The 23,683-nt window shown below is 54.9% G+C and overlaps 4 protein-coding genes across 4 annotated transcripts in view; 3 read left to right on the forward strand and 1 right to left on the reverse strand.

Annotated features, from left to right (window-relative positions):
• Positions 1–7,086: 7,086 nt before the first annotated feature.
• Positions 7,087–11,414, reverse strand: LOC119112191 (U1 small nuclear ribonucleoprotein A). The gene is made up of 5 exons (XM_037236265.1): positions 11,272–11,414; positions 10,018–10,081; positions 9,649–9,821; positions 8,583–8,884; positions 7,087–7,559 (listed from the first exon to the last, which is right to left on the reverse strand). The coding sequence occupies exons 2-5, from the start codon at positions 10,079–10,081 to the stop codon at positions 7,400–7,402; spliced, it is 699 nt and encodes a 232-aa protein (XP_037092160.1). The 5' UTR covers positions 11,272–11,414; the 3' UTR covers positions 7,087–7,399.
• A 310-nt stretch (positions 11,415–11,724) lies between these two features.
• On the forward strand, positions 11,725–19,045 carry LOC119111688 (uncharacterized). Its single transcript, XM_037235494.1, has 12 exons — positions 11,725–11,846; positions 12,926–13,106; positions 13,530–13,756; positions 14,093–14,216; positions 14,662–14,853; positions 15,374–15,553; positions 15,938–16,275; positions 16,804–17,070; positions 17,476–17,614; positions 17,806–17,882; positions 18,318–18,351; positions 19,026–19,045. The coding sequence occupies exons 2-12, from the start codon at positions 12,971–12,973 to the stop codon at positions 19,043–19,045; spliced, it is 1,734 nt and encodes a 577-aa protein (XP_037091389.1). The 5' UTR covers positions 11,725–11,846; positions 12,926–12,970.
• A 93-nt stretch (positions 19,046–19,138) lies between these two features.
• Positions 19,139–21,205, forward strand: LOC119112230 (uncharacterized). The gene is made up of 3 exons (XM_037236325.1): positions 19,139–19,315; positions 20,026–20,207; positions 20,699–21,205. Exons 1-3 carry the CDS (start codon positions 19,266–19,268, stop codon positions 20,860–20,862), a joined length of 396 nt encoding a protein of 131 aa, XP_037092220.1. The 5' UTR covers positions 19,139–19,265; the 3' UTR covers positions 20,863–21,205.
• A 465-nt stretch (positions 21,206–21,670) lies between these two features.
• Positions 21,671–23,683, forward strand: part of LOC119111831 (F-box only protein 21) — a gene marked incomplete in the record, with an annotated part of 18,832 nt that continues 16,819 nt past the window's right edge. The window contains 3 exon segments of the mRNA XM_037235666.1: positions 21,671–22,315; positions 22,990–23,259; positions 23,412–23,606. Of these exon segments, the coding sequence (XP_037091561.1) occupies positions 21,990–22,315; positions 22,990–23,259; positions 23,412–23,606 (791 nt within the window).

The raw sequence follows: 23,683 nt of genomic DNA on the forward strand, positions 1-23,683 counted from the left end.
GTCGACACTTGGCGCGGCGGCGGCCGGCGTGGACTGAGCAGGCCGTTGGCGCGCCGCCCGTTCCAGTCTTCGCGGCCAGCGCAGGGGCCGCGCCCCCAGCCGAGGAGAATGACCGACCGGCCGGCGGCGCATTCCGCCCCGTCCGCAGCGGAAGGGCCAGAGGTCGGTTCGGTGGACGGGGTCACGCCGCGATGGACGATGGCCGGAGGTTGTTGGTCGGCGGCGATGAGATGTGGGACCCGTTCACGCTCTGAGGGCGTTTGCCTGCGGTCATTGGTCGGCGGCGATGAGATGTGGGACCCGTTCACGCTCTGGGGCGTTTGCCTGCGGTCATTGGTCGGCGGCGGGGAGATGTGGGACCCTCTCACGCTCCCGGGGGCGTTTCCCTGCGGTCATCAGTCGGCGGGGAGGATGTATGGGACTGGGCCACGCTTTGGAGGACTGGACCTAGATCCGTTGCTGACCTGTCAGGTCAGCGATAATGACAGGTGGAACAGGGTCACCCTGCTGGGGACGGTGCCCTGGGTTGGTCAGAGCTGGTCACGCGAGGGGCCGATTCACGCTGTGATGGGTGAGATCTGAGTTCATTGGTCGGGCCGCGAGACCGGGTCATGCCTGGAAAGGGCAGCGTTTTGGAGTCGTTTGTAGGCAGTGATGACGTGCACAACTGGGTCATGGCCTGAGGAACAGTTCTTTAATGTCACCAGTCAAAGATGAGTGGGCGCCCAGGTCTACTTCGCATGCCGCTATATTGACTTGCCACTTAGCAAATTTCGTTGACACTGTCTTTTGTGCCTTGTACTACACTGTCACGGCTTCCTGGGATTATGTTTTACTGTCTTCTGGCCCAGAATAGTGACCATTCCCAAACAAAGCCAGCTGTTGCCCAGTCTGCTAAATCTCCGTAGAACAAGTATCGCTCCAGTTTAAGCAGGGCTTTGCTTCCGTTGTGTCGGATTACTGGGATCTCATCTGTCGTCATATTCAGCCTGCGCGGGTGCAGCTCACGTCGTTTCCAGACGACAAAGCCATGATGCCGCCACCGCACGCTCCCCGCCGCCGTCGCTCGCGTCAAGCCGCCAACCGTGCGTATCGCCGCAAGTGGTCTCTGGTCCTTGCGTGCTGCGCGCGCGACGCGACACCTCTCCGTCGAGAGCCTCACCGTCACCGTCACCTCACCTCACCGAGAGCCGGCGAGTTCCGCCATCACTGAGGCTGCATTCCGACCAGCCGACGTGTGGATGTCGGTGTGGTCATTTTCTGGCGCGTTTCCGTCAACTAAGAGTTTCAATGGTGGTGCCTGAACATTGGTGGATTGAAGAAAAACGCTCTCTCTCCCTCCCTCTCTCTCTCTCTCTCTCTCTCTCGCTCTCTCTCGCTCTCTCTCGCTCTCTCTCTCTCTCTCTCTCTCTCTCTCTCCTCTCTCTCTCCTCTCTCTCTCTCTCTCTCTCTCTCTCTCTCTCTCTCCTCTCTCTCTCTCCTCTCTCTCTCTCTCTCTCTCTCTCTCTCTCTCTCTCTCTCATCTCTCTCTCTCTCTCTCTCTCTCTCTCTCTCTCTCTCTCTCTCTCTCTCTCTCGCTCTCTCGAGTACCAGGAGTTGGTGGTGAAAATTGCTGGTGACAGTCAGCACAACTTCGGCCCTGGTGATAACGTATAGGCTCGCAGCCTCTCAGGACCGAAGAGGCGGAGGGGTCACATAGAGGCACGAACGGGACCAGTCTCGCATGAGGAAGCCGTCGGGGACGCCTGCTGGAGCCAGCATGCTGATCAGCAGCTGCACGCGGAAGACACTGCACGCCCGGTGACGCCAAGGTAATACCGGAGTGGGCCCTCCGTACACGCCGTGGGTCCCTGCACCCGTCGATGCGATGCCGGCGCAGCCGACGGAGGAGTGAGTGCGTTGGCCTGCATCGTCTGGGGATGCGTCATCGTTGCGGGAAGCGTCGGAGTTGGTGCCACCACTCACGTCTACTGAGGAGGCTGGTGGGCAGTCACCGCTGGTTTCATCACATTCGTCCATCGTTCAGTCCGCGCCCGTGTCGGCGGGGAGGCTGTGTCCGTGTCGGTGTGAGGGAGGGGGAGGCTGTGCCCGTGTTGGCGGGGAGGCTGTGCCCGTGTCGGCGGGGGAGGCTGTGCCCGTGTCGGCGGGAGAGACTGTGTCCATGTTGGCGGGGGAGGCTGTGTCCATGCCAGCGGGGCAGGTTATGTCCGTGTCGGTGACGAAGGCTGTGCCCGTGTCGGCGGGTGAGGCCGTGCCCGCGTCGGCGGGAGAGGCTGTGCCCGCGTCGGCGGGGGAGGTTGTACACATGTCGATGGAGGAGGTTGTACCCGTGTCGGCGGGGGAGGACTGTGTCCGTGTCGACGGCAGAGGCTGTGCCCGTGTCAGCGGGGAGGCTATGCCCGTGTCGGTGACGGAGGCTGCGCCCGTGTCAGCGGGGGAGGCTGTGCCCGTGTCGGTGACGGAGGCTGTGCCCGTGTCAGCGGGGGAGGCTGTGCCCGTGTCGGTGACGGAGGCTGTGCCCGTGTCAGCGGGGGAGGCTGTGTCCGTGTCGACGGCAGAGGCTGTGCCCGTGTCAGCGGGGAGGCTATGCCCGTGTCGGTGACGGAGGCTGTGCCCGTGTCAGCGGGGGAGGCTGTGCCCGTGACGGCAGGGGAGGCTAAGCCCGTGTCGGCGGAGGCACGGTACATTGCCGCACCAACCGCACGGTTCGCGGCCACGTATGCCGGCGGCCCGGTACAACACGGGGCGCTGAGTAACAGCTGAGTAACAGCTGAGTGCCGTCAGGCGGGAACTCTCCACGCTGTCTCCGGTTGAGACAGGTCGAATGTACCTGAAGGTTAGCCATAGTATCAAAGAGGGACCCCTAATGACAGGCGGATGATCGTGTGTAATTGGGGCTATAAACGCCTAAAGGCAACCATCGTTGGAGATCCTTGTCGTCCGTCCTCCGCCGTCCACGAGACTCGAGGACTTTCGGCTAATATGGTCATCGGTCGATGACCCCCACCGGCGGGAAGCATCTACGGAAGGCAAAGATGTCTGCGGGCGTAACAGTACATGCTGGAAGGCGTCAAGCTCTGCGTCTCTTGTCTCCCCGACGGATGGAAATAGAACACCCCCGACAGAGGGGAAATAGGGCCAATATAGTACGGAGGCTTAATACAATTGAGATGTTCTCTCGGGCGCGCGCTGGAAAAAAATCTGTGGAAAGGCTTAGGTTTTATGAGAATTGAACGATGACATTTCATTTGTGTCTATTATGGTGTCTTACTTGCATTCCACTCTCTTCCTGCATGGAAGAGAAAATGGAGTTAATGTTTTCAGTCGAAACGCAGAACGGTGGTCTCACCCTACCACTGGCGACAACAGGGTAGCCTAGTACTGTCTGATGCAATCGTAGTGTAGCGTCGTGTCCCGACCGAACGCGGTGCGAGCAGGAGGGGTAGCCAGGACCGGGATGTGTGCTGAGAGCCCTGGCTGGTTGCGGCAACTGGCCCGGCCGGGGTCATGAGGGCGTAGTCTGCAGCACCACATGAACGCTGACGCAGGGCGGACGCGGTGCGAGGGGGGTGGGCAGTCAGGACTGGGGATGCGTGCTAAGAGGCCTGGTTTGCTTTGAGTTGTATTAGGTTCTAGGCAATACAAGTCTGATTGCTAACGGACTTATGTAGAGTCGCAGCGACGGTGAAAGATAAAAGTATTCGATATAGTTACCGGACATGGGAGTACGAAAACGGAACAAATCGTACTAATGGTGTGGTAAAAGTATATCTTTAATCTCGACACGTCCTTAACAACTGAAACACTACCAAGGTCTTGCGTCTTGCCTTTGGCAGAAACGTTACGTACCAATGCGCTTCTGCAATGAACTGTCAGCTGTGACTACAACGCACTCTCTTGGAACGAGGGCAATGCTGGGAAAAACCCTTGCAGACTCGAATTACAGCGTGCAGTGAGGTACGTATTACAGCATGCAGAGAGAGAGAGAGAGAGAGAGAGAGAGAGAGAGAGAGAGGAGATGAGAGAGAGAGAGAGAGAGAGAGAGAGAGGGAGAGAGAGAGAGAGAGAGAGAGAGAGAGAGAGAGCGAGAGAGAGGAGAGAGAGAGAGAGAGAGAGAGGAGAGAGAGAGAGAGAGAGAGAGAGAGAGAGAGAGAGGAGAGAGAGAGAGAGAGAGAGAGAGAGAGAGAGAGAGCTGGCGGCAATAAGGGAGGATTGATTAAATCAAGACCTTATGTCACAAATTTGCAGGCGTTAATTTAAAATGATTTTCTGGCAGATCTAATCCCGTTTGTCTAGGCCGACGCGGACGAAGAAGCATCAGCGCGGGGTAGTGCCTTAGTCACATCACCACGTGGCATTGGCTAATCTCGTATACCTCTGCGCGTTACGCAAGAGCGAGCCACCCCGTTGTCTCTTGCGCCGATGGCCCTTGCGCCTGGGAAATCCCCCGCTCCCTGTCATCACGCTGGTATCTGACCCTCAAACAACGAAAAAGACTCGATAAAAACCATCCTACAGTCATCGCAGTAATGCCTCGCCATTAGAAGGCGTACTGTCACGTTTTTCTGGCGTTTCATGGAAATGCATGGACGACCGTGACTGGCAGCGCGTGACTCACTGATGGTCCTGTACCTTCGACGGACGGGTCCCGTCCCCAAAAGCAGAACTTGCGGCTGCGACTGGACACTGATCGCGAAACTCAATGAAATGACGGTGGCGTGTGCCGCCGGGGATGGAGCAGGCTCACCAGGGGAGCAGCTGCGGACGGTGTGAACAGCGCTGACGGCAGCGTGTGGACGGTGGCGTGTGCCGCCGGGGATGGAGCAGGCTCACCAGGGGAGCAGCTGCGGACGGTGTGAACAGCGGTGACGGCAGCGTGTGGACGGTGGCGTGTGCCGCCGGGGATGGAGCAGGCTCACCAGGGGAGCAGCTGCGGACGGTGTGAACAACGGTGACGGCAGCGTGTGGACGGTGGCGTGTGCCGCCGGGGATGGAGCAGGCTCACCAGGGGAGCAGCTGCGGACGGTGTGAGCGGCGGTGACGGCAGCGTGTGGCGGCTGCTGGCATCCTGCAGCATGGCGACGGAGTGCGAATCCTATTGAACATGGCTAGGCGACCCCATCGGCTCATTACGCCGAAGACGTTCATCAAGTAGGTGAATAGTAGTTTTTGACGGCGCCAAACACGCACCTGAGGCCGCCCACCGTGGCTTTGCTGAATGACAAGAGCAGGCGGGAAAGCGCAGCACACGCATCTACGTGTGCAGAGGGCACCTTCGTGAGTAGGATTTTTCGGCATAGAGCCGACGTTTCATCTGTTAAACTTCCTTCTCGGCACTGATCCTCTTGAGCGGGTCTGAGCCTCTTCTAATCGACGTGTATCCATAAAGTAGAGCCGTTAGCTGTAAGCAACAAAGGGATTCCCGGGCCAACTGCCCGCTCACCCCGGGCGAATGACCGCGATATCTCACCTCACCTCACCCCGTGGTTTTCGCGGCTGTACTTTCAGACAACCGTTCACCAGATAGCGGACTGCAGGACGCTTATGCTCGCTGACCGCTGAACGATGTATACAGGTCGCGACCACGCATGGCCCAGTTCAATGAACGGCGGTAGACATCTCAGACCCGCTTACAGGCAGTGGGCCATTTCCCGCCCACCTTAACACAAACATTCCTCAGCGGCCACCGGCATCTGACGTGGTATTTTGTTTCATCGCAATTCGAAATATACTCGCGGTGGGCTGACAAGGTGCCTTCCTTTGAAGCCCGACCGGCAATGTACGACGCAGCCGCCGGAATTACGCTAGCTAGTCGTGTTGCTCAAGTCGCAGTTATGTTTTTATCTCTCAGGCCTGGGCCGCGCCAAGCCCGCATCAAGACGAAAGTCATATTACTTGCTTAAGGTTGCGTATCAATGATGCTAACGCAGGCGCCAGTTGACGTGGACAGAGCTTTATAAAATGTTCTGCAAGCAATCGTTTTGTGGCTGTTTCAGTTGATGTGCTCTGGTTCCCGTTGAAGCCATTGACAAGGTGGGAAATAATTGTCTGGCCAGACACAACGTGACACTACATACCAGAGCGACATACCAGAGTGTCAGTGTCATACCATACCAGAGTGGACATACCGGTGTCTCGCCAGACACTCTGGTATGTCCGAGTCCACGGGATGAGCTAGCTCCCCACCAAAACTTCTTACAGGAGATGCCCGCCTCATATATTACGTGTTTCTCGAAATTCTTATGCGAATGAAATTCAGACCAGATGCTCTCGTTCGGTACCTCGCGCATAACCATCAGTCAAACATATTCAGTTTTCTAAGGGGAGGGGGGAAGAACAGGTTGAACCCGTCTCAACCATGCATTTTGAAAGCAAACCCCACCGCACAGAGATAATTTGTACGGCTTGGTAAGGAGCTTCAATGCGACAGAAACGTTACAGCCGGTCTCTTCTCACCTGTGCCACCCGGTGACGATGCGATCACGCGACTGATCTACTCGAATGGAATTATAACTTCAATGCATTGCTGGGGGACATGCCACCATGGACGGGCAGCTGAACACTTGACCTTACTTGGCTTCCGCTTCAAATACAGGCAACCGTTACGGGTTGGGGTAGGCTTTCCAACAAGTGTTTTTATTTACGCTCGGAAGCACGTTTGATGCCCGGCAGATGTCTCTCCTTGCGTCCGCCCAACGTCAGTGTTCGCCAGATGTCAGGCCGAGCGTTTGCGTCAGGCGAATGTCTGGTCGACCACCCCGCTCCCAGGTCGCGCGCACACCAGACATTTTGTAAGACGCATGTGCCAATGCGTAGAGTAACCACACTGTGTAGACAGAGCGTTTTCCAGACTTAAGTTCCGAGTGTCGGCCTTGTTGGATAGAAAGCTCGCTGAGCGGGGCAGAGTCAAAAGGCGGCAGTCGGGCAGCAGCAGGCCGGGCCCCCGCCACCGGCCAGGCCAAGGTCTGCACGCTGGTCCATCCAATGCTTGACCGGGGAGGGCAAGACACGACACTGCGCCACCACTTTGGCTTCATACAAAAGAAAAACAATTAGGGCTCTGCCTGCTGACAGGCCAACGCTACCTCACAATCACGGACATGTATTTCTCGCGTTCGCTCCCGGCTGAATGCTGGTGGCCATACACCGGACACTGTCCGTGCACACTGCCCTGATGCCCACGATCGCTGTAACTGGCGACCCGACCACACCCGATGCTCTCGCCCACCAGCACATGCCGACAGGTAGTTCGCGACCATGAGCCGCCGCCGGCACTGACGGAGCGCGCGATGACGGGGAGCTGAGCCTGGATGACGATGATGAGTCCGCCGGCGGCCTCTCCACTTGGGTGGCCGCACGGGTGCGCGGAGGCGCTGGCGGAGACGGCCCCTGACGCGCCTCACTTCTTGGCGAAGGCGATCTTCATCGCGTGCGAGTGCGTGATCTTGAAGCCCTGCAGCGCGTTCTTCGCGGCCGTCGACTGGATCTCGTTCTCGAACTCGACGAAGGCGATGTCGTGCCGACCCGGCACCAGACGCACCTCCTTGAAGCCCGGGAACCTGCGGCAGGGTGCGGGGGCGTCTCAAGGATATGGCTCACACGGCACGTCACCAATCAACAATTACAGTGCATCTGGTCTAGATAACCCAGAAACAAAAACAAAACTTCCGGCGATGTGCTAGTTAGTTCAAGCATATCACATTACATTATTGCTAGATCAGTAATGGGCACAAATAATCGTGGCAGTTGACACCCCTTAAAATCCGATAACTGACTAACTGGATCAGCAACTGCGCGGAGTCAAATAAAGAGCATAATGACAGGCGTACAGTAAACAAAACTGCCAACGCAACTTCGCAATATCAAGGGACTCTGAGAAAATTTGGCAAGCTTAAAATACTGTCCATTTTTCAACAACTAGCAGGTAGTTCCGACATTTTTTCAATTCCAACAAACCGTGAACAATGGAAGCATTGCCACTTCCAGTATTAGTTTTTGGTCCCAAAGAAACTGGTTAAAGTGTGGTTATGCTGGGGTTCTATTACCGCGCACTCGTCTACCATGGGGCCATGCTAAAACCAAACATGGATTCTCGGCACACCAAGAACATGTTCTTTTACGCGAGGTCACATAAAACCTTTGCTGGGCACGTTTGCAGCGCCAGTTTTATATTACCATTGTCGTTGCATTCGTGGTAATAAACGACATTTGAGACAACAACTTTTTCAGAGCGCTCTACGCGTGCACCTAAATCATCTAGGATGCAACTTATGCTCTTTGCGGCTTATCGACACAACGTTTCATCAACGTTGTGCCAACGTCACAACGTTGCCCGTCCGTTAGTCGCGGAGAGCAACCCAACCTGCTTTTAAATTAACCTGTTGTGCATAAAATCTCTGCAGTCCGGGTTTCTGTGAATACACTCCAAGTCTTTGCTGAACTGGTGAGGCATAAACGCATTCGCTTCTACATGAAAACAAGATGACTGAGGAGAGCGTGTCACAACCTTGTACACATCTCACTACAAACTTTTCTTATCGGCAATCCCGATCGCTTCAAACAGATCGCTGACGCCCACTCACTGGTTGAAGAGCATCTGCAGCATCATCTCGTTGGTCTCCTCGGGCAGGCTGGTGAGGAAGAGGATCTGGTTGGGCGGCTGCTCTGGTACTACCACCGGCGGCTGCACCAGCGGCACTGCGGGCGCCACGGGCACGGGCCGCGGCGCGGCGCGCGCCACCGGCGCTGGCGCGGCGGCCGGTGGCGCAGCCGCGGCGCGCTTCTTGACCTTCTTGTTCAGCGGCTCCTTGCGCTTAGGCCGCTCCACGTAGGTGCCCTTGAGCTTGGCTACGGCGTCCGACTCAGACTTGCAGTACTGGATCCGCTGCGGACGTCGCAGGGAGCGATGTCAGTTGTGCGGTCCGAGACGAGGCGGAGGGCAGCCTCGCGCGCACAAGATAGCACGCAATCGACGGTAATGTTCCAAAGAAGACTCTTGCTTAAGTGCAGCTGCTAGTAATTAAACAGCTTCTGTGTCTGCTACATATAAATCGGCGGCAGGAAAAACATGCCCGTCGAAAAAGCAGAATTGTACTTTCTCTCCCCTCACCAGATACATGCATTTTTGAAGGTAACAATTCTGATCAATGACATAAATTTCAGGACCAATACACGTTTTTAGCAACCATATGCAGCACATTTCAAACACACTTAAATATACCTGGAAATGATTACTAAGCCACAGAAACACAACCAGGCCTTCAATAAGCAGGCAAAAGCCTCTCAGATATGCCCACAACATGATGGCACCACACAATTTTGCTTGGGGATTCCAAGTTTCCTCCTTTTGCAAGACTTAGTCCACCCTCTTAACATAGGAGCACAAGTTCAGACCAGCACAGGCCTCTCAGCTGATCCGGGGGAGCTAGATACATGTGGAAAGTAAAATGCTCACTCATCATTGCTGCTACTCAATTTCTCAAGTGATACACAAAAAAGTTGCTGCCTGGACATCTGGGCATCATCAAATTCAAACCCTGGGCATCAAATTCCTCAACAGGAAGGATGCCTTTCTTGCATACCTAACATGGTTGCAACCTTGCTAAACCAACACACCTAGCACAAACATCAAAGTAGAATCACACTTACCATAGGTTTTTCATAGAACGGGAAACCTTGCATGGATCTGAGGGCATTTGTCGCACTCGATATGTCTTTGAAGACCACAAAAGCCTGGCCCCTCATTTTCAGGTTTTTTAATGCAACTATCTCCAGGATTTGGCCAAACTGTGAGAAGATTGCATACAGAGACTTCTTCAGATCTGAAAAAGGATGTTTACAGTTATGGCATTGCTATGAGAAAATACTCAGCTAAGTGGCACAGTGATGAGGCTTTGTAGAAGTAAGAAGCAGTGATCACATGAGATGCATCTTGGAGGTGCATATGCATACAAACTACATACTGAGAGTTCTACAACTGCGAGTGTTGCTACACTGACCCATTTGCAGTAATCTTACCTGTTTTCTTCACCTTCTCATTCAGGTTGTTGATGTAAATGGTTTGATTTGGCCGGTTCTCCATCTGTGAACAAGTGACAGTGATACAAAACAGATCAGGTAACCTGTCAAGTGAAAAAGAACCCCAAATTACACTTCTGCCAAAAACTTGTAAAAGTCAGTAATGAACTATCTCCAGCTATAGGCATACACAAATAACATGTACATACCTGGGTTTTAATAAACAATAATATTACATTGAATATTATTCTCTTGAAAACTTCTTTGCATGTTAAGTAAAGCATATTTGTCTATTGTGCCAAAGTGCTCTCCCATTCAAGTAAGGACAAAAGATGGGGAGAGCTTGTCCCAAAAGCATTGGACCACACCCCAAACTCATTTAACTTTTAAACCTTCCTTTTTAAAATATAAATTATCTAACTTATATCTATCTATCTATCTATCTATCTCTCTATCTATATATATATATATATATATATATATATATATAATATCCACTAAATTTAAATGACTTCCTTTCCTTTGAGCTTTAAAATGATATCATTCTGTACTATCTCTGGCCAATAACTGTGGGCAAACAAATATTTCTGTTGCTCTTTTTTAGGTCATGTTTTTTAAGGTAGCTCAACCCAATGCATGGCTTTCCATTATCTACATATGTATTTGCAGGTGTTCTAGGTGCGACTTACCTGCGGAAGAAATTAGCAGCATAATCAGTAGAGCAAGTGTGCATCAAGACCATGCAGTGCCCTTAAAGAATTGCACTCAATGTACTTAACTTTTTCTCACCATGGTGATAGGATAGACAGGATTAACAGCCAGGCATGCAGAATAGTCATGTTACTATCTGAAAATCTCATTAGTCTTATGTCGCATGCAGGGTTGAAAGGACCTCTAAGACAGCAGGAACCGGGCATCAATGATTTTAAGTATATTTTTCTGTGCACAGCCATAGGGCTCATGCCACATGTTTCCTGTGTTGTATGCACAGCTACCCCTCCACCCTTGCAGTCCCCATCCCAGTGCAGGGCCATACTGGTAGGTGGGAATTATAAATTTGTGATGAATGTGACACACCACTTGATCCTAAAAACGTCGCTAGCGGGAACTACAAAACCCTGACGTATCTATCTACTTCTCAGAACTTCTGAAACAACATTCGTCAAAGGCTAATCTGGAGATTTAAGGAGGTTCTATTCAGGCTCCTACTGCAATCGATAATAAAGGGATACCAGGGCGCAGCATTAATGTTACCTCGACTCAAACCGCGCACGTCTTCTCAAGCAAGAGGTGCAAAATGGTATCAGATGCCTGAATGCGCGTAACAAGTTAAAATTATTTTCCCAGCGCGCGACTGCTGCTCGCTGATGTATCGGGCCGTCCTCTTCAGGGTTGGTCTCGTGCGTATACCGGCGCCAACGTTTCCATAATCAACGATGTCCCAAATTGGGCATACTGTCCAGAGTAAGCTGGTGTTATTATCAAGAGCAGGACTGCTTTACTTTGATTAGCAAAAAAGTAAGAATGCAGTTTCATTCGCTATTATTGGCGTTTCAACGCACATTTGTAAGCAGTGTAACCCCAAATAGAACAGATGCCGCAAACGTACGCGATTTATAAACGATAATGGCGCGCCTGAGATGATCTTTGAGCCTAAACATGCACGTTCATTTGCGCACCCTAAGAAGCTTTGCGCCATAACCCACGACAGCAACATCAGTTGCGCATCTACGACCTTGCACGCGAGAAGTCAACAAACGGCTTGGACGGCCCGCCCAGCCTGAGGGACGCGTGGGGAACGTCTGTCTGTGAGGTTAGACTGGACAGAGGTATGTATGAGGTGGCCGGGGACTATTTGGTGCCTCCCCTGATAGGCATGCTGAGATGTTACCAAAGATTGCTCTATGTCCAGGCAAGGTCGCAATCACTCATCGAAAAATAAATGAAAAGAGCTGTGAATGGTCTTAAAGTAAAGCAAAGTTAATCGGGTCAAAGTTGGTGGGTCTTCCATCCCCCCTTTGGCATGCCTCTGTTTCAGGGTCTGTCCTGATGATGCCTATCCTTAACTCTTAAGCTTCACAGGCTGCAATTTTACCTTACATCTAGGTGCTGTGGCATGGTCCTGTTTAAGTACCCAACTCCCTGGGGCTCATCAATGCACCTGGTCCCAGTCTACAAAAATCCATCCACCATGGAATGCTTACAGAAATTGGTGGTGGACATGTGCCTGACTCAATGCTCCTGGATATATGCTGTGCTATGCTCAACTTGTGACTGAGATATTGCGGCTGTGTCAGACCTGTTCATTATAATATGCTATGGTTACAGTCTGGCCTTGGCCTTCTCATCACATTGTTACTGTGATTTGGACAATGTACCTTGCTACTATGTACTATGCTACCTTGCTACAAGGACAATGTACCTTGCTACTATGTACTATGCTACCTTGCTACAAGGACAATGTACCTTGCTACTATGTACTATGCTACCTTGCTACAAGGACAATGTACCTGGTACAACCCTGCTTACTATGGCAGGGAATTTGAGAAGATCCCTAAGATATCCCCAATATATTGTCCTTTAGGCAGCATCACACCAACCTTTTTATTTAGCAGTTCAGTGGAAAAGTATAACAGCTCTTTTGTTAATTTGTCAGCTCATAGCTGACAATAGAATATAATTTGTCAGCTCATAGGTAATTATGATTGGCTGTCATGGGCTGGTGTGCACAGCACACAAAAGAACTACCAAAGTAGACACAGATCCACACAATTAATATGAACATAATGATACCATAGAAATGACTAGGAGGAAACCAAACCCACTAACTTCCTAATTGACACCCCATTGTTAAGTGGAGATCAGCTGTGTTACTGCAGCATAAGACTCAATGTGTTTTCACTTGCAGGTGCACATAGTTTATTGTGTCACAACCAAGGTTGAAGAGCCAAACATGTCACCCACTAGAGTGCTGCATGTGAACACTCCACTCATCATGGAATGTTCAGTGGAGGAGTTATCAGAGGTGCAGCTTCGGCATTTTAACACAGCAAAGAAGACATATCAAGACGCTATCAAGAAGGCAAACCGTGAGTGTGCTAGGCGCAGGATGATAATGTGTCTATATGTGCTACTGGTGTTTATAAGCATGGTACATTATTCTTCATTCCACCTGTCAGGTGCATTTTTGCAGAATTTGGAATTTCTACGTGGTGTGTACCAGCTGAGCATGCAAACATTTTGGGCATAAAATGGCCACTGCCATTGATGCACCCCTAGGCCCAATTGACAACACCAGTCAAACATTCAACAGTCCCTAATTCTGTGCACCTGCATTGTATATGGATTATGTTTATGATTTTGTGATCTGATATCCTCTCACTCTGCCTAATGTATTTTGGTCTCTTTAACCTTACATACCAGCAAGTTCATGCTCGCCCACACCAGAAGCAGGCTCGGCTTGCTCTGCTGCGTCCGTTTCGGCGACAGCTGACGTGCTGCGGTGTTGGCAGGCCTGTTGCTCTCCCAGCCGACGCCCGCAGTGGTACCGCCGCCGCCGTCGCCGCCGCCGCCGCCGCCGGCTGCCGTTGATTCCAGCGGTGACGAGGCAATGCCGTCGGCACCGTCGCCGTCACCGCCGTCACCGGTGCCGCTGCCTGTGATGGCGACGGCGCAGGTGCCGCGTCCCGTGCCGTCACGCGCCTTGCCTCTCGCCGAGAGTAGCCCCTTCACAGGCGCTGTGAGCAATGCAAAATGTGGAGGAAGGGTTGGGTATCTGAGGCGTATGTAATCTGTAGGGTTGGTAATTTTGGCATGCTTTCAAGCTAAAGAGCGCAGGGTAGATTGCATCTAATGTTTTGCTTATGTTTACTATAAATTATGTTACTTATTTCGGGCCGGATAACCAGTTATATACAAGAGACGTGTGGTGAGGGAGGTACGAGTGTTGAGGCTTCAAGACATGTCGATGGACGACGCTCAGTCGAGCTGTCGGCGTACACGTTCCACGCGGTAGCGCGGCGACGTCTCTTCACATTGCGCCCTGTCGTACTAGCAGCGCCTGTTGCCCTGGCAGAACCTGTCGTCGGAGATCCCGCCGCCGCAACGAATCTCGCTGTCCACGCCGCAGCCGCTGGAGAAGCGCGTGGCGGTCCGCACCGCGTCGATACCGACATCGGCTCCCGAGCAGCCAGCAGCAGGTAGTGGACCGAGGGGCGGCCTGTAAGCGGACGTATGGTGGAGTTAACTGATGTCGGATGTTAATGCCTCGTAACGGTCGTCCATGGGTTTTCACTTTCTTCTTCGCTGGCAAGCGTAGCAAGGACGCGCGAACAGATCTTGATTAGGTGAAGAATGTATCAGAACTGAAGATCGTTGCGTTCCCCGCAATCTTTTTTGTCACTGGGCATGTTTTGGTGTGTGTATTTTCTAAGCTACCAAAGATCATGCGGACAAAAATCGCCTACAGACTCATGTGAGGCGCCCTGGGATTACAGCACGTCAGCGGGAGCAGACGCTGACGTGAATCGAATCACGCCGTGTGCTTGAGCCGCTGTTGCGCCCCGGTCGCTCCCTGTCGGCCATCGCCAACCCCTGACGGCGGCGTCCGTGCCGCCCCGCTAACATTGCGCCGGCCGCCGGCAGCCTCACAGCCGGACGCCGAGGTGACAATCGCGGAGGAGGTACCCGCGGCGTCGGCCCGGCGCGCGTCCGTCGACATTCCCGTCCACGAGATGCAGGTGAAGACGTACCCGGCGCTGCACGTGCAGCTCCGCACGCCCTACTCGCTCACGCCGGCCTCCAAGACCAACTACCCGTCTCGGCGCTCCCAGCTCGGTGAGGGCTGAGTCTGGTCCGAGAGCGGTGCCACGCCGGAGTAGACAATCTGCCGGTCATCGGTGAGGTGGCGAGGGCTGAGTCTGGTCCGAGAGCGGTGCCACGCCGGAGTAGACAATCTGCCGGTCATCGGTGAGGCGGCGAGGGCTGAGTCTGGTCCGAGAGCGGTGCCACGCCGGGGCAGACGATCTGCCGGTCATTCGGCCGTTTGTGTGTTGTGTTTTGCTGGACATTAGATCGTCTTTTCCGTCTTATTAAAGGTAAAAACGTTTCTTGTGATAAATGGGTAAACGCTGTGTCGGTACGTTTGCAAAATGGACTAGTTGTGAAGTTAGGCGTTTGTTTCCGCAACCTTCACTCTCTGCTGGAATATGAGCTCATCGCTCCACGCTGCAGCGTCCAAACAGGTCTGCACCATCCGCGCGTGGCCCGCGGCTTTAAGACTGACCTGCTTTTTAACCGCGCCGGAGACTGGCCACCACTGTGCGCGCACCTGAGCGGCGCCGCCCTGTGTTGCCAGACATCCGCGTGAAGCGCGTGCTGCTGCACACGCCGAGCCAGTTCACGGAGTGGCTGATCCAGGTGCGGCTGGTGCGCGCCGTCCAGTTCTGCCCCACCCACCGGGTCACGTGGTCCGGTCAGCCCCGCCAGCTGCGGCTCGGCATGTTTACCGACTCGGACAAGCTCTCGCAGTCAGGAGGTAGGCGTCCGTGCGCCGGGCGCGGACCACGCGCCGGTGTGCCGCTGTCCGAGTGCCGGGGAGCTGGCGAGCTGTCTGGACTGGTGAAGGATGGGACTTTGGGTCTGCAGCCTGCATGTCAGCCTTTCGGCAGTTGCGGCTCTGTGCTTGTTTTGATGGTGTTTACTGTCAGTTACCCTTGGAAGGAATGAGTTAACAATGGGCTGTGTAGCGAAAAAGACAACGTAAGTCGGCCGGCTACGCGATCTACAATTCTCTTCTCGAAGTGATCGGGCTGACGAGCTCTCCCAGCCAGAGATGTGCCTCGGTCTCGCAACACCCAGCAGCGCGCGACCCTCCCGGTGTCTGGTGCGGCACCCCTCTGACCCGCCGCGCCGCCCGCAGGCTACGTCTGGGTGAAGAACTGCTGCCGGCCCAAGTACCTGTCGGTGCACTACGGCTCGTTGTTCGACGTCACCCGCCTGCTGCTGCCGACGACGGCGCCGGTGCAGGTGCTGAAGCTGATGTACCACTGGTCGTGCCAGACGCCGCTGCACAACGTTACCCAGTGGCTGAAGTTGCGCCCGATGCTGGTGGACGAGGTGTTTGGCCTGCTACGCGCCGTCTGCATGCTCAAGATGGAGGAGCCGGTGCCCAAGCTGGGCGGCTCGGGCCACACCGTCCAGGTGGGCCTGGTCTCGCTCGGCACCTCCGGCCCCGACGGTGTCAACAAGAACGTCAAGGTCAGTGGGCGGGCGCCCGCTGGGTGTGTCACGGAGCAGCGTGTTCTTGGATGGACAGGTTGGGGCGGCACACTTGCTTATAGAGACGAATCTCAGCCTGGGTGTTATGCACGCTTTGAGGAAGACTTTGCGTGTTCTGGTGGCATCCTGCTACTGATCTGACCGGCACCATTGTTCTGCTTTTGCCATGGGACCATGACCTTGGTGCTCTGTCTGCAGGTCAGGACCTTTGTCCCCTCAGTCTGTGTCGACTTACCCTATGGAGGAGTTGTTGGTGTTCGTTGTGAAGGACAAATGGTCGTGAGAGATACGCATGGCCTCTGTCTCCTCAGTCCATGCCCTGCCGTCCCTTCAGGTAGAGGTGCTCGGTATCAAGGACCAGTCTGGAGAGACGCGCGTGCACTTCTGACCCCTCAGTCCGTGCCCTGCCGTCTCCGCAGGTGGAGGTGTTCGGTGTGAAGGACGATTCGTCGGGAGGGACGCGTCTGCGCGTATGTCCCCTCAGTCCGTGTCCTGCCGTCCCTTCAGGTGGAGGTGCTCGGCGTCAAGGACGAGTCGTCGGGAGAGATCCGCCTCGTCGGGTTCGAGCCGCGCATCAAGAACCGGATCCGCGCTGTGGTGGGAGCCGTGCAGGACTGGGTGCACCACGACTCGAGCTTGCTGCTGGACCACAGTATCAGCCCGCTGCCCTTCAGGAACAACTTTCGAGCGGTGACCAACGCGCCCAGCCTCAGCAAGGACACCTCCGGCAACATCATGCACTTCCTCCGGCGTACCATGCCGAGAATGTTTCAGGTGGGCTCATTCGCTCCTGGTCTCCCTGTAGCCGTACGCGATAGAGATGGGAGTGCTCTTCTCCAGCACTCTTTCATTGGCGTTTAACTGACAACGTGGCGCGATGGTTTTAAGTCATGCCCTTTGGACCAGTATGATTCTGATCAGATCGGCGTGTGCCGTTCTGCCCACATGACCTGCTCTGCGTGTTACCACAACCGACCGAAGCTACCGTCAGCAGTATCGTGCCGGGCCTGCTGCACCTCCCCGCCTGCTGTCTTCCATGGTGTGCCTGCGGCCGGTCGTCACCAGGTTATCTCCGTGAGCTGGACTGTTCCGGCGGTACACCAGCATGCACGGGAGGCATGCCGGGACGAATTATTTGTCGCGGGCTGCCTGACGTTGACTCGAATCTGCCGCCTGCAGATGTCGCTGGTGTACCTGCCGGCGGCCGTCATCTGCCAGTTTATTGCTGAGATCACGTGGCGCGAGAAGTACGGCCGCGACCCCAACAGCACCTTCGGTAACCTGATCGCGCACCTCGGACACGTGACGCAGCAGTGCGGTGAGTTGCCGACGCGCGCCCGCGCCGCTGTGTGGGTGGAGCCGGTCCGTGCCGTGGAAGGCTGACCTGTCACGTCCACGGCAGGTGGTCTGGAGCTCGCCGTGAACGAACGTGATCGCGTGGCATGATCGACTGTTGTCTGCGGCCTGTGGTGGAGCCGCAACCGGACTGTCGATGGCGTCCTGTTGCAGAGGGCTCGTTGATCGAAATGCTGAAGAAGGTGCTGGTCAGCCCCTCGATGGACTTGAAGAGGAAGCCCAGGAAACAGGTGGGCTGGGGTTCGGGCCACCTGCGAAGGCCCTCCCTTAATGAATGACGGGAGAATGGTTTGCCGTCGCCACATGACTGGACGACGCCACAGCCGCATCAGTCTTGCGTGGGCTGGACTGCGACTTACCGTGGCTTATCGTATCGCCGTCTGTGGTCTGCCCTACGCGTTTTTTCCTTGTCGAGGCTCATTGACTTGTTTGAGCCGAAGGCCAGCGCGGCCGGTGGCTGACGGATCCCAGCTGGGCCGATGAGTCTGGTCGCCGCCGGAGAGGCGGTGGCCGAGGGCCCGTGCGCCGGCTGACCGGCGACGGCTGACCGGCGGCGGCTGACGGATCCCAGCTGGGCCGACGAGTCTGGTCGCCGCCGGAGAGGCGGTGGCCGAGGGCCCGTGCGCCGGCTGACCGGCGACGGCTGACCGGCGGCGGCGTTGCAGACCCTGGCGAGCCGGCCGGACAGCCAGCCGGAGTTCCCGGGCGAGCCGGCCGGCGCGGAGTCGGCCGCGGTCGAGGCGGCCCTGTCCGCTGCTGGAGTGGCACCGGCTGCTGCTGAGGCGGCGCCGGCTGCTGAGGCGTCTGACGCTAGCGCCCGCAGCAGCCCGGCCACCGGCACCGACCAGGTCAGCCTGCGGAGATGCGGACCTGTCGGACGGGTGCTGAACGCGCCAGTATGGGGAAAACTGTCAGTTTGGCTGGTGGAAATGGCGCCAAGCAGTTTGTACTGCGGGGACAGGCTTAAAGACCATTACAATTCAGCACTTCATTGTAATGAGACATATTTTTGATTGTACGTTAGTTTCATTTTAATCATGAATCGAAGGTGCTGGTCGAATTTAAATGTATTCATCTGTTCACTGGCCATATTGTGTTACAGCAGAGATGCACAGTGCGGACTTTGCTGCAAACCAACAATGATTCTTCCCCTATAGAACTATACTCCAACTTTGAAATAGTTGCTGCTCTGCAACTAAAAAAAGGAAATTATCCGCCCTTGAACATGCTCACGAATGCCGATCGTGTGATAAGGTAAGGTCTCACTGGGGTCCACTGGGCAAGTAAGTTTTTCACTAATGCTGAGCAGTTTGGGTAGTGTTTCCAGGCGAGGGTGCCATTCGGTCCGACCAGGCCATTGGCCGCACGAGCAGCCGCCACTGCTGTCGGCTGACCTGGCCGCGTCGCTCCGCCAGGCCAGCGACGAGGCCGAGTGGGCCGGAGCGGCGGCCGAGCGGCGCGGCGGCGGCAGGCGGCGACGCTCGGCGCTGCGGCTCTTCTCGCAGCGCCGGCCCAGGCGACAGGCCGGCGCCGGCTCGCCCGACGACCGCCTGGTCGGCAGCTTCTTCAAGCTCGGCACCCTGGTGGACGTCCAGCTGCCCGACCTCACCGATATGCGCTGCTGGGAGTGCAAGCTGCCGCTGACGCACCCCAAGCACCTGACGTGAGTGGCGTGTGGTGCCGCGCCGGCCGTCTCGCGGCTCCGGGCGGTCAGTCCAGCGCAGCGGGGACAAATTCATCCAGTTGGATGTCAGTGAGGGCAATATGACTTCGTGCTATCGAGTCTCTGTCTCCTCCACCAGCTGCTGGCTTAACTGCCATTCGGCTTGGTGCTGATTGGTCAATTCTGGGCTAGGGGAGGAGTGACAGTGGACCCCAAGGCACGTGTGCAACAGCATAAACAAAAATCGGTCTCCTTGGCACCTAAATGGCTGAACTCTGCCATGCTGGGCTAGTGGTGGATGCATCTGTTGAGGGTCGAGACGTCATGTGTTGGGTGTATTGCATGCTATGTATGTTGACACTTGGCATGAATGTTTGCTGCAAGTAAGGTTGCATCTTGGCTTTGTGTGGTGCCGGACCTGCCGGTAGAATGGACGAAGGCACCAGTCCTGGCACTTGTGCGTTTTCCAGAAATGTGTTCTGAGCTTCGACAAGTTGCCAAGGATGCACCATGTTTATCGCGTGGGGCGTCGTTTTTCGCACAAACATGCAGATTGCAGATACTAGCAACGGGACGTAATCTTTTCGCGCCCAATGCATCTGGGCAATCACGCTACACCCATTTTGCAGGGATGGCTGTTGCGTGTACCTTTGGCGGTTGTTGGGACCCCACCTAACCGTGACGCGTGCGTGGGCGTGCGCTTTCCGCAGTGGCGTGTACGCGTGCAAGCGGTGCCGCTACACCACCTCCTGCGAGAAGATCTACCCGGTACACCAGCGCGTGTTCCACTCCAAGGGCGTGGCGCCCGTGTTCTCGATGAGCGGCGCGATCCTGCTGGAGCGGCCGCTCTTCTGCGTGTGCGGCTACAGCGCCGACAGCGGCAACCGGCTGGGTCAGTCTGCCGGCCGCGCTGCCGCCGCGGTGGCGGCCGCTGTGGGGGGCGACAGCGGGGACGAGCATGTCAGGGAGGGCACGTCAAGGTGGCGGTGCTCCGTGCGAGTGTGGGCAGATTCTGGGCCGAGTGCACCCTGGTGGCTGGGTCAGGCCCGGCGCAGTAACCAGGTGTGATTCGGCATGTTGCGGCAATTCCGGTCATTGTGTGGCGTTTGCTGTGTATTTTTTAATTGTAGCACTTGCGGTGTTGGCTTCGGACCATTCAGTAGTGTCGTATGCTTCAGACATTTCCTTCCAGATTACGTCGTACGTGAACCTACGGAACGAAAGTTAGGCTTCCGACGCTACTTCGCTACCTCACTGATCTCAGGGCCCTTGCCGAATGTGTTGCCTCTGCCTGTGGTCTCACTTTCTCCGCCCCAGGTCCAGAGCTGGTGCAGCTCGAGTCTTCACCCCTCAGACAGCTCACAGCCGCGTCTTGTTTTCCAGCGAGGCACATGAGCAACTGCGAGTGTCGCACAGCGTACCCGGCCTCCCAGGTCGAACCCGACGGTGCTTGCCCCGTCGGGTCGGACGAGGCTGGGATATCCGCTGACGGCTCGCTGTGGCTGGGGACCAAGGAGGAGCCTGTGGGCGATGAGATGCAGACGTAGGACGCGAAACCGGAAGCGCGTGCTTTAGCCTCTGCGCTGGATCGCGCTGTAGATGTTGCTGGAGCTGAATTGCTGCAGGGCTGACTGTTGCTCATGGCCGCTGAGACTTTGATACGGCACTGGAGCCAGCAAGACGAACCGACAAGTTACAAGATGGCGAGGCCTTGAAAATCTCTTGCAATGCTTTGCTGTTGTAGGCTGTGGCCGGACTGGCTGTCAGGTGCTGGACGGCGAGGTCGTTGGCATGTGGTGTGCTGGAATAGATCGGCCAGCTATGGAAAATTGGCACTCTTTAAAACAGTGGTTGATGTCTTCCGTGTTTAGCTTTGTGTAATAAAGAACTCGATCTCATGGTGAGTTTTAATCGCCGAGTGTATCATTGGGTGGTGATAGTTCTGGAGGAGTCACAGCTCTAGGCTGTTGCTACTCAAGTTCATGCTCGAAGGTGAAAACTTCGGCCACAGTGCGCTTTCTAAGTACGTTGAACAGTGTATGCCAAAAAGTGCGTGGAGCGTGACTAGCGATTTAAAAAAAGCTTGCATTATACCTGTGGTCCAGGGAATAATATATGACCGGACATTACATATGACAATGTTGCGAAATAGTCTCTATTGCACGGTTATCACGAAATATTGCGTATTTCAACAGTCCAATACCTAGAATGGGCATATTCAGTGTTGAGGGTGCCTTGATTATCTTCGGATATGGCTACGGAATTATTGCAGTATTTTTGGCTGTCGGATGGAGGGCACTATGTTATCCAAACCTTGCGCCTTGTCCCCCATTGTGTTTACTGCGGTGTGTTTACAAACAGGTCCCGGGGATGTACGTGAATATGGGAGGAAAGTTGCGATGGCTAGTGTTCTATTATGACTTATGAGTACAATGGGGTAGGTGGCGGGTGGGGCAGAGTAAAGATCTGGGCAAGAGGACGATTCAGGTGTGTGAAGCAGCACGGACAGACCTAGCTATGTTCCTGGATCTCCGCGATGTTGGGTGTGAGTGTTAGAACATTCATTTGCGTAGTTCAAGTTGGATGGACTGCCTTATGGTGAGCGACCCTGCTGGAACGGCCAGCGAATGTTTCAAGACAGCGAGGTGTTGAAGGTCAATGCAGCTTAGGAGTGATGGATTTGGGTCAAGACTACATGGTACAGAATCACGGCTGCCAGGCGCGCGATGTCAATCCTGACACCCATTTGCCTTCGGGAGCAATGCAATTGCAAGACGATTGTACCTCTAGCTCAAGCTCAAGTGCAAATGGCTCTTTTGTTGAAGATGTAGACGTTGTCCTGACTTCACAACAGCTGCTGCTCGCTCTTCCAAATGAAGTGCTGGAGTGCATCCTCTGTCACACCGACATCCCATCGCTGTGTGCTGTGTCCGAGACATGCTGGCGACTGCATAATGTTCAAAGTTCAGACAAAGTGTGGAATGCAGCATTCTTTAGAAGGTGGGTTTGTACCTTCATCATGTGCTTAGGATAACTTGCTCACATAGCTCTGAGCATGTAATGCATGTAGCATCCATTGAGACCTAATAAATATCCAAAAATTATGTAGCTTTGAATCTGCATGATTAGGCATGGCTACCTACCTTGTGGACCTGACCTTTGGTTACATTCTTTTGTAAATTGAGTCACTGAGTAGAAAAACATGAGTTATTCCAATTAAGGCTGTCAACTATACTGTTACCTTCCATGCCAAAGCAAGCTGTTTGCCTGGTCTGATTTTTAATGGAATGCATGCTATGCTCCCAAGGCACTTGCAGTTACCCAAAAACAGATGATCACAGCTTTCTGTTACCATTTTCAAGCTTGTGATAAGTGTGGCACCAAAATAAGTTCAATATTGTAAAAATAAGTACCCAATATTGCTGCCTCCCTCAATATTCTCACCCCTGGTGGAGGTGAGGCCTAGTAGGATCCATCATCTTACATGGGGCTCATGGTCTCTTAGCACTCGTGGAGTCCAGTAGCCAAAATGTATGTATATTGGGAAGGAAACCATCATTTGGGGGACCTTGGACCTTGGTGGTCCAAGGGGACCTTGGAGGCTGCTAAGTGCATTTGAGGGCTGAATCACACTTTACCCTTGACCAATGCACTGTGTGCCCTGTCTCTCACAGGTACCCCCGCCTGGCTGCCTCTACCCACCAGGCAGAGCTGGATCTGGCTCTGAGTCAGGTGGAGCGCAACTGGCGGCGCCTTGCGGCGTGGCGCAGCTCGCTGGGTGTGCTGGTTTGCCACATGCTGGACCAGATGGGTGACAAGTACTACAGCGTGGGTGGCCTGCCTGACCCAGCCATGCAGCAGATGTGCGAGCTGGTGGCCGAGCACGGCACACTGCTGGTCAAGGACGAGCTGCTGGAGATCCTGGACTCGGAGCTCGTCGACTCGTGAGTACTGGGTGGAGTAGCAGTTGTGACCACATTCGATCACGCGGTAAGCACATTTGCGTGATAGTGACATGTTGGCTTGTTGGCAGCTTATGCTGCGGCGCGCCGCCAGACATAGCGTGGAGCCCTGAGCATGCACCGCCCACCGCCAGGCGCGAGTACATCTCGCGGCGCTACTACGCGCGGATGCTGTACCGCGAGCTGCACCGCGACCTGGTGCTGCTGCCGCTGTTCCGCCAGTTCATGCGCCGGCCCACCCACCACATGAACATCCCCGAGGCGCTGCACCTCATCGACCTGTGGGTGGCGCCGGAGAAACGGCGCCGCGACGACTCGGAGCTCAAATGGTACGGCCGCCGCCTGACGCGCTGCGGCGAGTTTACGCGTCAGTGCGGGGTGCGGTCGTCCACGGCCGGGTCGTCCA

The sequence above is a fragment of the Pollicipes pollicipes genome, unplaced genomic scaffold, assembly GCF_011947565.3.
Source record: "Pollicipes pollicipes isolate AB1234 unplaced genomic scaffold, Ppol_2.1 Scaffold_7261;HRSCAF=8764_pilon_pilon_pilon, whole genome shotgun sequence".
Classification (NCBI taxonomy): domain Eukaryota; kingdom Metazoa; phylum Arthropoda; class Thecostraca; order Pollicipedomorpha; family Pollicipedidae; genus Pollicipes; species Pollicipes pollicipes.

Coding starts and splice junctions, on each gene's coding strand:
- LOC119111688 (XM_037235494.1), top strand. CDS start 12,971: ATGTCACCCACTAGAGTGCTGCATGTGAACACTCCACTCATCATGGAA. Junction 13,107..13,529: donor CGCTATCAAGAAGGCAAACC/GTGAGTGTGCTA, acceptor CGGTGTTGGCAG/GCCTGTTGCTCTCCCAGCCG. Junction 15,554..15,937: donor CAAGCTCTCGCAGTCAGGAG/GTAGGCGTCCGT, acceptor CGCCGCCCGCAG/GCTACGTCTGGGTGAAGAAC.
- LOC119112230 (XM_037236325.1), top strand. CDS start 19,266: ATGCGCTGCTGGGAGTGCAAGCTGCCGCTGACGCACCCCAAGCACCTG. Junction 19,316..20,025: donor ACGCACCCCAAGCACCTGAC/GTGAGTGGCGTG, acceptor CGCTTTCCGCAG/TGGCGTGTACGCGTGCAAGC. Junction 20,208..20,698: donor CGACAGCGGCAACCGGCTGG/GTCAGTCTGCCG, acceptor CTTGTTTTCCAG/CGAGGCACATGAGCAACTGC.
- LOC119112191 (XM_037236265.1), bottom strand. CDS start 10,081: ATGGAGAACCGGCCAAATCAAACCATTTACATCAACAACCTGAATGAG. Junction 9,822..10,017: donor TGAGAAGGTGAAGAAAACAG/GTAAGATTACTG, acceptor ATCCTTTTTCAG/ATCTGAAGAAGTCTCTGTAT. Junction 8,885..9,648: donor CGTTCTATGAAAAACCTATG/GTAAGTGTGATT, acceptor CGACGTCCGCAG/CGGATCCAGTACTGCAAGTC.